The sequence below is a fragment of the Pristiophorus japonicus genome, chromosome 17 (assembly GCF_044704955.1).
Source record: "Pristiophorus japonicus isolate sPriJap1 chromosome 17, sPriJap1.hap1, whole genome shotgun sequence".
NCBI classification, from domain to species: domain Eukaryota; kingdom Metazoa; phylum Chordata; class Chondrichthyes; family Pristiophoridae; genus Pristiophorus; species Pristiophorus japonicus.
The window spans coordinates 9,747,071-9,759,980 of record NC_091993.1 but is presented as its reverse complement, the minus strand read 5'-3'; the positions used below and the strand labels follow the sequence as shown (position 1 = coordinate 9,759,980).

The 12,910-nt window shown below is 44.9% G+C and overlaps 1 protein-coding gene across 3 annotated transcripts in view; it reads left to right on the top strand.

Annotated features, from left to right (window-relative positions):
* Nucleotides 1-12,910, top strand: part of LOC139227528 (E3 ubiquitin-protein ligase NEDD4-like) — a 131,141-nt gene that overhangs the window by 101,665 nt on the left and 16,566 nt on the right. Inside the window, exons 9-14 of one of the 3 annotated variants that reach the window (XM_070858331.1) lie at nt 3,323-3,480; nt 6,161-6,287; nt 6,599-6,784; nt 7,239-7,301; nt 10,425-10,544; nt 11,319-11,525. In XM_070858331.1, the coding sequence (XP_070714432.1) occupies nt 3,323-3,480; nt 6,161-6,287; nt 6,599-6,784; nt 7,239-7,301; nt 10,425-10,544; nt 11,319-11,525 (861 nt within the window). Of the gene's footprint in view, nt 1-3,322; nt 3,481-6,160; nt 6,288-6,595; nt 6,785-7,238; nt 7,302-10,424; nt 10,545-11,318; nt 11,526-12,910 lie in introns of all 3 variants that reach the window. The other 2 variants (XM_070858330.1, XM_070858332.1) reach the window with 2 other exon arrangements.

Genomic DNA, 12,910 nt, shown 5'->3' with positions numbered 1-12,910 from the left:
TATTTAATTTTTCACATATATATCCCTCTTTGCAAACCAACTGCCCCTAATAAATTGTATTTTATATCATGTCACACTGATGACCCAAGAGCATGCCACTTACCAGGTTTTATCAGTAAAAGCTTTTATATATTAAAAAAATTATGTCTCTTTGCATTTCTGCTTGTGAATAAAAACAGAGCTGCAACAACAACTTGTACTTGTATAGCGCCTTTAACATAGAACGTCACATGGCACTTGTTGCAACTTTTCTTTTGATGTTCAGAGAGTGACCTGCTTCCATTCTTTCCTCCCGCCACACACACACACACACACACACACATTTTTACTTTCTTCCTTGTTTTTTCCAAATGGAAGTTGCCATGTCTGGTTTAGACAACAGGCGTTTCAAGTACTTGCAAAAATGAGAATATTGCTATTTAGCCCCTAGGAGCTACCCAGCAGCAGCTCAAAGTGACTCATCTCATTTTTGTTCTTTTCCTTTGCTGGGGTGTTTGCTCCAACTGCACAACTCACACCGATAACCTTGCTGTGTGGAGAATTTGCCCCTCCCTACTGTGGTGTATGTAGCACACAAATCACTGACTCCACACGGTCTGGTGTAAATCTAACTGATGTGATCTTCGTCCTTTATTGTTCAGCTCCAGAGTGGTCAGCCTTTTATATTGCCTGTTGCAGGTACTTCCAGGTTTCCCACCACAGCGCCCTCTGTGGTGTAGCATTGTGCTTACATTACATTTAAGGTACCAGGACAATACACACATCAATACATAACATCACACTTGTCCAACGGATGGCAGGTAGGCATAGATAGTGCGTTAGTATGATGCATGTTATCTGGTACATTAACTAGTTATTGACTGGTAACGGATCCCTGATTTCCTTGTTAGCCCTTATCATTAATTGTACTTCATATCCATTATTTTACACAAATACAGTGGCCATTCAGCATTTAAAAAAATAATTCATTATAAATTCGGCATCTCACATTAACCTAGCTCATTTTAGACTCGCTCTGCCTTACAGAAGTCCTTTGTGGGGACCACCACATGGTAAGGCCCTTTTAAAACTCCCGGGTGCATTTCCTTTTTAAGGCGCCATCTTTGATGCAGGAGGATTCCACGAGGCTTCTCCTTGGGCGCCGCCATCTTTGAGGCTGCAGGATCTCTGTCTGAGGTCCAGGGCTGGGGCTTGTCTGTGGGCGGATTGAGGCTGCAGGATCTCTGTGTGAGATCTGGGGCTTGCCTGTGGGCGGATTGAGGCTGCAGGATCTCTGTGTGAGGTCCGGGGCCTGGGGCTTGCCTGTGGGTGGATTGAGGCTGCAGCTCCAGCTCGGTCGGTGCTGCTCTCTGGGGACCCGGGGCACGGCAGCACCCCGGGGAGCAGCAACCTGTGGAGTGATGAAGTCTTCCCAGTTCCCACGGACCGTCCCCATCCACCTCCGGCCGAGGAGTGTCAGCCCATCGCCTGCAACGACCCACAAAGGTAAACCGTGCGTCTCGTCCCCGTGGGATACCTGCACCATCGCTCTGCCGAGAACAGGTATTAGTTCCCTGGTGTAGGTACGCAGCTTCGCCGTGACCGGGACCAGCTTGGGTCGTGCAGCCGGGTTAATCCACAGTTTATCAAAAGTTCTCCGACTCATCAACGACGGACCCGAGCCCGTGTCCACTTCTATACTCACAGGGACTCCGTTGATTTTTACTTCCCTTATCACTGGGGGCGAATCATCGGTACACGTGTACAGTCCCAACACCTCATCATCTTCTGCCTGCTCCTCGCTGGATGGTGGATCATCCCCCATCTCCTCAGCCACGTGGTGAGTCCGATTTCTTTTACACATACGCTGAAGGTGGCCTTTCGTGTGGCAGGTATTGCACGTGTACTCCGCAAACCTGCACCGGTGAGCCCCATGGCTTCCTCCACAACGCCAGCATGGTGCTGCTTGATTGGCCCCCCTCAGCGGACTCTGAGTTCCAGGACCCCGAGGTCCGTGCTCTCTGCCCCGGGCAGAGCCACATTCTGCAGTTTTGTCCGTGGTGAGCGCTATCCTGTGGACAGTGCCTGCCGGGTTCGAGACTGTGTGGATCATTAGCTTGGTGCTGCAAGTCGAGGTCATATATGCCTGGCTGATGGTGATGGCCTTTGTCAGGGTGACTGTGGGTTCCGTGGCCAACAGCTTGTGAAGGAGGCCCTCGTGGCCAATCCCCATAACGAAAACGTCCCGCAACGCCTCGTCAAGATGTGCGCCAAAATCACACGGCGCCGCGAGTCTCCTGAGGTCCACAGCATATTTGGTGACATCCTGGCCCTCAGGTCTGCAGTGATGGTAAAATTTGTATCTGGCCGTGAGGATGCTCTCCTTCGGTTTCAACTGGTCACGAATGAGTTCAGTCAGCTCCTCGTATGACTTGTCCCTGGCGCTCCTGGGCGCCAGCAAATCCCTGACGAGACAGTAATCCTCATCACCACAACTGGAGAGCAATATCGCCTTACGCTTAGCTCTCATTGCGTCCGTGTCCTCCGTCAGGTCGTTTGCTGTGAAGTAGTACTCGAGCCTTTCCGTGAAGGCCTCCCAATCATTGCCCACGGTAAAATCCTTTTAGCGAGCCCAGAGTAGCCATGGTTGTGTGGAGTTTGTCCGCTTCCTTGTCGCCAATGTGATGTATGTAGCACACAAATCACTGACTCCACACGGTCTGGTGTAAATCTACCTGCATTTGACCTTCATCCTTTATTGTTCAGCTCCAGAGTGCCTCTCAGGTATGGTGGTCAGCCTTTTATATTGCCTGTTGCAGGTACTTCCAGGTTTCTCACCACAGCGCCCTGTGTGGTGTAGCATTGTGCTTACATTACATTTAAGGTACCAGGACGACACACACATCAATACATAACATCACACCTACTCTGCCATAGGGCATTAAATGGACAGAAATCACACTAACTTGCACAAATTGCAGATTGAATTAGATGGAATAGATCTCATGTATTTTGGTCTCAAGCTAACAAATTTAAATAAGTCCTGAAGGCAAGTTAATTTATAGTCGAGTTATTAAGATGCAAGTGGTTTATTATTTATTGATCCTTTGAATAGGTAATTTCTCGTTCATCTTTTGAAATGTACACTCTTTGTGACCAGGAAAGTGGATTCTTTTCACAAGTTTCTAAAGACCTGTAATCACTTGACACCAAGAATCATTTTCATTTGTATTTGGAATAAAAATTATCACCTTTTTTAGAAAAAAACCCCCACAATGTAGAGATGTTACCTTGGGCCTCAAAATATTGACTTTACCACACACTAATGTTGCTTCTTCTTCAGCCTGGCTGGGAACTTCTGGACCAACAGGACATGACTGACCATAGCCAACCACCTCCTGTATTGCCCAGTGGCTGGGAAGAGAAGCAGGATAATCTTGGGAGAACTTACTTTGTCAACCACAAAACCAGAACAACACAGTGGATTCGACCAAGTTCTCAGTAAGTCTTTAGAATTTTACTGCGTTTTTAAAGGAGGTAATTCTGAAAGGGCTGGAACAAAATCCAGTCCCGCTGTAGCCTGAAAAATAATTGTTCTCTGCAGCCCTTCGATCTTGCACTCTCTTCACGCAGGTAGTTAGCAGTTTCCAGAAATCAAAACAAAGGGGCAGAAAAATGGTAAAAGTTCTGAGATGCAGTGAACGAGCTGTTCATCTATGCCTGGAATAACTGCAACATACATAGAAACATAGAAAATAGGTGCAGGAGCAGGCCATTCAGCCCTTCTAGCCTGCACCGCCATTCAATGAGTTCATGGCTGAACATGAAACTTCAGTACCCCCTTCCTGCTTTCTCGCCATACCCCTTGATCCCCCGAGTAGTAAGGACTTCATCTAACTCCCTTTCGAATATATTTGGTGAATTGGCCTCAACTACTTTCTGTGGTAGAGAATTCCACAGGTTCACCACTCTCTGGAATGGATGCCTTACAGAGGACCTCACAGTACAACCTGAAGGATCAAACCTTCCTCGCAAACAGTGGCCAACCATCAACTGCCTCAGAACCGGTCATGGTCGATGTTGCCACCTTCCCCATGGGTGGAAGATTAAAGCCTCCCCATCGTGCGACTGTGGGGCTCCTAATCAGACCCTGGAGCACATCATTGAACACTGCCCTCAGAGGGAATTTGCAGGCAGCCTGCAAGCTATCCACGTTGTTACACCGGAAGCTTTGGCCTGGATGTCCAACTTAGATATTGATATTTGATTTGCTGCTGCTACCATACAAAAGAAAACCTATTTTTAGGATGTATGCCAGCAGGAAGATACTGGTTTCGTAAAACCATGTTTGTGAGAGGGAGAAGCTCTTGTTTGGCTTGGCTTGGTGATTCGTTCAAATTAATTTACAAGCTCAATAAATACTAACAAAATGGCCTCTAACACTATGGAGCAGAGTATTGATTAGAAGAATGGAAGATCAATTGGGCATTTTAAAATATTGGTAGCTGAGGAAATAAACTTTAGTAACCTGCTGGCGATGTAAATGTACAGTACTGCCTTTCTTTATCCAATTACTCAGTGGACCTTTTATATTTGCGCCGTCTATGCCAAATCAAAGAGTAGTTCTGTTGATTCATATACTGGACTTGGGATTGAGATGGGCCAGATTTAATTTGCTACTCCAACCGTCACGTGATCTCCAGTTGCTTTCATGTTGTGATACTGGCTTGCCGGTGCTACCAGCTCCCGACCAGCCGTTCTCGCTCAGCCGATCGCAGCCTCAATGTAGTGTTGCCAGATTCACTCCGATCGGTGGCCAGGAGTGCCAGTCTTTTGCCAGATCCTCCTGGTGGCTAGCCTCAGTAAATGCAGTAAGTAGCTGCTCACAGCACGAGACCAGCATGCTGGAAGCCGGCTGCATCAACGTAGCAAAATAAAAGCAGCTGAAATATCACCGCCAGTTCCTGCCCGACGAGGAACAGCTTTGCAACGTGGACTGTTTCCTGCTAGGAAATGGAAACTGCCTAAACTCATTTCGCATGACTCTTGCAGCCAACAAACAGAAACTTTCATCCCATTTAGTCTCTGCTGAATTGATAACTATAGGCAGTGCCTAGCTCACTGTACCACCTCATTGCCTTCAAATGCTTTTAATGACTATTAAACAAAAATAAATGTATTTGCCTTCACTTTTCTCCAGTTCTCTTCAGAAAGTAGTGACTTATGTTAGACGTGGTTTCACTTGGTGTCTAGAATCCTTTGTCAGCTTGGCCAATCTACACCTGAGCCAGGCAGGTGAGTATTGGCACACTGCCCTCCTTTTGGGGAGAGAAAGATTTGCACCTGAGCCCACTTCTGTCCCTATCCATTGTACGCACATACTTTCCAGCAGCCGGGGGGGGGGGGGGTCACTTGATAGCGATCATGAGCAAGAACTCTGGCTGACCTTCTCTCCATCTCACTCTCTCAGCATACGTAGGTAGACAGAGGTCAACTCTTGTACCCCAGCTGCCTTCCTGTCAAAGTTAAGTTAACTGAGCTCAGGAGTAAATTGGGACTTTTCTGACCCCAATGGCTGAGGATCATGGCACATGGCACATTTTCACGGAGCAATTGGAGACCAATAACTACAGCGGTGGATTCTCAGACTTTCAAGCAAAAAGGGCCCTCATTTGAAGTTTGAAATTGCTTCCTTTTGAGTTCAGTAGTACTGATTTTTTTTTTCTTCCCTGCTTTCGTGTTTCATGCCATCTCCTCATGTTGCTGGAATGCTCCATTGAATGCTGGGAGATATAGGGTTGAAAGATCAAATTGGTAAGAGTGAATCTGCACTGCAAAAATCTGGCCTCTGTTGGCTGATTTAAGAGTTGTATTATTTGCGTAAAGATCTGTGCAGCTCAGCTCATGTTGGCAGAATAGAAGATTGAATGTCTGGGGGGGGGGGCCTGCTTTTAAAGTTGAGCAATGGGATTGCGCTCTATTTCTGATGAATCAAGGGACTCTTCAGCATCAATTCTGATTGAAAAGTTATGTTTTAGCTTTTATCGGAGTCAAAACATTGATTAAACCCCAATATCTGTGAAAGATTTGGAATTAAAAGGGAAATGTTTTGGAATGTTTGGGAAAGAAGTATCGCCATAAACCTTTGCTTTACAAGAAGTTATCCATAATTCCCCTACAGGGACTGCGCATCTGACATAAATCATTGTCGAACTAACATCCAGCTGGAGGCACAGCGCGTATACAGTACGCGGAGGCAGATATCCGAAGAAACTGAAACTCCTGAAAATAACCGAGATTCTCCGGATGTGAGTTTCGATGCTTTTCACTATTTTTAAAAATCTGCACATGACCATTATATTACAGGTTATAAAAGTAAACTGAAATGAAAGAGTTGGTAAAATTATACAATGGTGTAAACAGGTGTCGGTTGTAACTTGTAAATTTCAGTATATAGTGGGCACAAATGCTATTATGGAGTCAAACCTAATTCTAATCGCTCAAATAAAATTGTCTTTTTAACCAATTGGGCCGCTCTAAATATGCACGTGCATTAAAATGACTTGCCATTTTTGATCAATGTGATCTGACGGCTTTAAAAACAAAACTGTTTTAGCAGAGCTGGGAGATTCTAACGGATGATGAATCTGCATTCAGTACCTGTAACCCTCAGTCACCCCCGCCTCCCCACACACCTACAGGACAGAATGCCGGTTTCGACTTGCAAAATCAACTTGCGGAGGAACTTAACAGGCGCTTTCAGGCTTCGGGGTTTACAGCTGCAGATCGGCACAGCTCCTGCTCAGTGAGTACAACGGTAGATTTTTTACACCTCTTGCTGCAATTTAAATCCGTGTTAATATTTGGCTTTAGGTTTCCTGTAATTAAAAAAGTTTGTGCACTTGCATTCCTCAAGCATCGTGTTCAAATCCCCAGTGTCTTCCTGTACAATAAGTGTTTACTACTAGCCAGATGAGTCTTGGTGTACAGTTTCTAATGTGAAACATTTAAAACTTATTGTTCAGTATTGCACGACCTATAGATTTAATCAGAATGATTTGGTTTAGTGTGATATCAGTAAGACTATATTTTGGTCTCATACTTACTATCGTATGTTCACTCATTCAATCTTATCACACCACCACCTATACCTTGGCCCCTCCCAGTATTTCATTGTACTGAGTAATGTTATTTGTAAAACATTTAATCTCCATGCAGATTATTTTGAAGTGTTATGGGTTCTGTTTTACTTTCTCAAGAGTCATTCCAGTAGACGGGGGAGTTCACAGACTGTCCTAGAAGAACAGCCCATGCTGCCAGTTGTAAGTTTTGCCCATTTTCTTGTTAGAATTTTGTCAAATATCCTCCGGTGCTTACCTTAGAGGCAAATACTCTGTTATTCAATGGAAGGAAGCCCTTTTAAGGACATTTCTTTCAGAATGTTGTGCTATCTGGAGCCATCCTGATCAGGAACTGGTCAGCATTCTTGTTGTATACAAGAACCCATGGAGCCCACACTTGTTCTTTCAAATAGGATGCAGTCTGGTTCAGCCTCAGGCAGTGGCCAGGGAGGCGAATGGAGTTGGTAGCGAGGGAGCGGAGTTTGTGGTCGGGATCGAAGACAATGGGTTAGAAATTTGCCGACTTTGTGACTGCGTTTTTGGCGATATTTCACCATATTTGACGCAAAACCAGTCGGCGGGAACCTTGGGCACCTGTTTGTGGCGGTGCTTTCCACGTACCACTGGGGACAGGAGCGCTGCAGTGCAAGACCCGCAATAGCGTTTTCGCCAAAAATTTGGCGCTCTCCGCACCCGTATTCTGCGCCTGGAATACCGATAGGGTCAAACCTGTCGGTGCGGCTCTGCCAGCAGACCTGCAAAAAGGTAAGTTACAGTTTGTATTTTTAAATTATTTTTCAGTGATTTAGTAGCTACGGGTTTTGTAAATGTTTTGTGAATTATTTCTTTGTTCCCTTTTTTTTTGGTGGTTTCCCCCCCCCACCTCCCCCGCCCCCCCAAGGCCTCTCTCGCAGCGCTGTCAGCCTCTGACTAAAGTTGGCGAGGATCGCAGTTTGCGCCGTGAATCCTCGTGCAACGCCAACTATTACCGCTGCGCAAATTAAAGGTTGAATTTCCGGCCTACTAGCAGTAGCGATACGAAAACGGTAATTTTGGTGGAAAAATACCGTTTTCAAACCGAATTTCTAGCCCAATAGCTTTGGTCTTAATATTTATTTGGAGGAACTTTTTTCTCTTGCAATACTGGATGTTGGGCAAGGGTCATGGAAAATCAGAGACAGTGAAGGGATTGAAAGAGCTGGTGGTGAGGTAGTGTCGAGCTGGGTGTCGTTGGCGTGCATGTGGAATCTGTCGTTGTGTTTTCGGATGATTAAAGCATCACGTCGGTGAGAAATAGTGTATGACCAAGGATAAATCCAGAGGCCACTGTGTGAGAAGCAAAGCCATTGCAGGAGATTCTCTTGCTACGACTGGACAGAGAGGATTGGAAGCAGGCGAGGACCGTCCCACCCAGCTGAACAGTGGAGGGGGAGGCGTTGGAGGCGGATGGTGCAGTCCGTCGTATCAAAGGCTGCAGACAGCTCGATGAGGATGAGGAGAGTGCACTGTGGTCACATGGGATATCATTTGTGATTTTGATACGGGCCGTTTCAGTGTTGTGGCAGGGCTGAAACCCGACTGAAAAGGTTGAAACACAGAATTACGGGAAAGGTGGGCAGAGACTCCTTTTGTGGCACCGGACGTTTTATGCACAAACCTGAGCGGAGGGTGGGAGTGGCGGGGGGGGGGGGGGGAATAAAACAGCCCTAGCGGCTGCGTCCATACCAAGTCTGCCAAAGAAACTCCATTGAGTGACTGTCCAACGGTTTCAGATGGTTGGGGCTCAATCACGTTGCTAGGTGAGGCACATGGTCTGGGAAAGCTTCTTCACTTTCCTTTAAGCCTGCAGAAAATTCCCAATGAGATACAGAAGGACACTGGAAGAAAGCTCCATGTGGCATAAAGTTGAAGGACCAATGTCTTTGGTTGGGTTTCTCTGCCTCCCGATTGGATTTTGAAATATCCTTTTGGAGGTGTCAGCAGATGCGGTCCGTATCTACCATGGCTAATTTAAAATCAGTTAACCGGGGTGGCCAGTAGCTCAGGAGGTTGAGTAATTGAAACTGACCAGAATGTTGAGTCTAAATCCAAGGATTGCTCATTAGTTTAGCTGACCGCTTATTGGATGAAATTTTCTATTTCTCATCCAAGCTGCCAATGGCAAACCACCCAAAACAGCTGTGTGTTATTGAAGATAAAGAGAAGATGGCCAACATCATTGGACTCGCCTCACTTGGATTGCAACTTATGTTTTACATAGAAACATAGAAAATAGGTGCAGGAGTAGGCCATTCGGCCCTTCGAGCCTGCACCACCATTCAATAAGATCATGGCTGATCATTCCCTCAGTACCCGATTCCTGCTTTCTCTCCATACCCCTTGATCCCTTTAGCCGCAAGGGCCACGCCTAACTCCCTTTTGAATATATCTAACGAAGTGGCCTCAACAACTTTCTGTGGTAGAGAATTCCACAGGTTCACAATTCTCTGAGTGAAGAAGTTTCTCCTCTTCTCGGTCCTAAATGGCTTACTCCTTAACCTTAGACTGTGACCCCTGGTTCTAGACTTCCCCAACATCGGGAACATTCTTCCTGCATCTAACCTGTCCAATCCTGTCAGAATTTGATATGTTTCTATTCTTCTAAATTCCAATGAATATAAGCCTCGTCGATCCAGTCTTTCTTATGTCAGATGACACTGGAATGGAAAGCTGTGTAAACCAAGATCATCCGGCCCTCCCTGAGAGACAATCTCTATATTCAAGAGCGTGCATGGGTACAGAACATAGGAGCAGGAGTAGGTAATTCGGCCCCTTGAGCCTGTCCCACCATTCAATTAGATGATGGCTGATCTGTATCTTAACCCCATCTACCCGCCTTGCCTAACAAAATCTGTCAATCTTACTTTTGAAATGTTCAATTGACTGAGCCGCAACAGCTTTTTGTGGGGAAAGTTCCTGATTTCCACTACCCATGGTGTGAAGAAGTGCTTCCTGACATCACCCCTGAACGGCCTGGCTCTAACTTTAAGGTTATGTCCCCTTGTTCTGAACTCTCCCACCAGAGGAAAAGGCTCTCCCTTGTACCTTCCTGATGTAACTGTACCATGGGTGTTCACATTTAGAAATCCTATAGAATTCTCATTTGGTTTTATCGAATAAATCCTGTTTGCAAAGAGAATTTTAATGTTTTAAAGCATCTTATCAAATCAAAATGTACAGTTATTTTTTGTTATTTGTTTAATTGCTACAAAACTTTCTACCTCCAGTGACTCTCCTTTGTTGGTCTTCATTTACTAATTTAATTTTATCTGTTGCCTGGGCTAGATTTTACCCACTTCAACGGGATTACCACCGGGCTGGGAAGAGAAGAAAGATGACAAAGGGAGAGCTTACTATGTCAACCACAATAACCGCACCACCAGTTGGACACGACCTGTTATGCAGGCAAGTGGTATCACAGATAATCAGATTGTACATGAATCTAATGCTCTCGTGGAACCTGAGGGGGCAGTTTAGCTACATTCTGTCTCAGACTTAGTCAAATGTTTTGTATGTTTTCATTGACTGCAAATGTGGTGTATTTTGTTGAGGTACATTTTTACAAATATATCTCTTGAAATTATTTCAACAGAGTAGTTCCAATAGATTATTTCTCTGCTTGTCAATTCTACTTTTGTTCCCACGGTTGCTAACTGCTTTCATATGTGCACTGAATATCCGAACACATTGCACACTTGCTGAATCTTGCACTCCAGCCTTTTCCTCACCTACCTCTGTCTCACTACTCTTGAGTGCTTCCCAATGGATTCCCTTTTTAAGCAGATCAAATTGTTTCTTTTGCCATTTCTGCCACTACGGTAGTGATCTATTCCTCTTTTTTTTTTTATGGTTACTGTTGTCTCTCAGTATTATTTTGCTCTCTTACTTTTGCTGGTCTCTTCCTCTAGAGATGTTCCCTTTGACAGGCCTGTAAATATCCTCCAAGCCAGTCTTGTCCATTATCAACACCAATGTGAGGCTTGGTGTAGACTGAGGGTTGTAAAACTGCTTCCCGAAACCTCAGTCCTCCATCAATCCACTCATTTAGCAACCAGTAACCATATTTGGTAAGGATTGCAGAAATTTGCCTTTTAAATGTCAGCCCCCACAAAATAAACCAAAGCCATTCCTAAGTAACTGCAGTTTGTCTTAAGTTATGTCTCTTATTTTTGTGCACAGACCACGAGTGAAGCAGTACAGCCGAAGCCCTGTCGGAGTCCCACAGCATATCTTCCTCCTCCAATCTCTCCTCAGGATTCTCCACAAAATTCCCCAAGCCATCAACGGAAATATGAAATGGGTTTTCTCCCTCCAGGCTGGGAAATCCGATCGATAACCAATGGTAGATCGTTCTTCATTGATCACAACAGCAAAACTACAACATGGGTAAGGAGACTTTGAAATGTATAATTAAGACAAGGGGATTTTATAGTACTTGTGTAGTGCTTACAGTTGATGTGTTTGCTAAGTAGTCTATGCATTGAAATAACTTCATATATATGTCTACTGAATGCAGATTCCACTAATGCTCCACTTATAGCTTGGCTTTTATATTTGCAGCTGAATTCAAGAGATATTTAAATGTAAATAGTAATTCAAATGGCCAAACCCTTGATCTCCGAGCAGCAGAATTGCATCAAACTACATCATGGGTGCAATGTATTTGCTTCATGGGTTCTTTGCTTAAGAATTCATAGCAACACATTGCTATTAAGAACTAGTTGGTTTATTAGCAGTAGGTTTAACAATCACACTACACGTTACCAGTTCACCCACCAGGCTCACAACCATCTGCTTCATCGTGGATCCTCCGAACCCAACTGGCTGGGGTTTTATTGAGTCCTGTGAACATCGTGTGACTGGCCAAACCGCACCCAACTCAACAGCTCTACTAACCTGCGAGCATATTCACGGGTACATACGTTACAATGGGGTAAGGAGTCATACCAGATCTGAGACTTTTGGTATAAACTATGAGGTTCTGCCCACTTTGAGCTAAATGTGATCTTGTGGAGCTGCTCCAGGATTCCAGGGACCCTCAACTGGCTGGCCCCAGACTGGGACACTACGCCTTGTATATACTTGCCCTTCAGATCACAACTGAAAATGTGAATCCCAGCTATTGCTGCATATCCTCACGTTAAATAGATCTTTGATCCCCCTCCCTCCATGATAAAATGAGAATCCTTGGCTTTCTTTGGTTATCTTTGCTCTCCCCCTTCCACTCCCACCCCCACGCGTTGCATTGGGTCAATATTGATCTGCTCTGCTGTATGGAAGGACATTATCAGTAAATAGTACTAACGCTCATTGTATAGTGCATTGACAATTGATTATTTTAAGTAGTGTTTAATTAGGTCCTGAATTCAATAGAGATATGACATTTTATTAGTAAATTCCAAACTAAAACATCTATGGTATCCCAAACTTCTGTGACGTTTCTGCTACTTGGATAAATGATCACGGTGGAGACCCTGAGGCAAATTTTAGCTCCTCTACCACCACCACGCTGATTGGGATCAGCCCGCTCAGCACAGAGTGGGGATTGAACCATGAACCACCTGGATCTACAGGCTCAGCTGCTCAGTGCTGTTTATTATGGTTTGACGCATTGTGATGCTGCAAGTATGATTTAAAACAAAATTGAATGTGTAGCAAGGAACTATAGAGGGAAAGCCAAATGAAATCCTTCTGAAATCCTGCACCATTGGTCAGAATTGGAACCTTGTTTCATTTGGGTCTCTACTTTAAAGCTGTGGAAAGCATCCAGG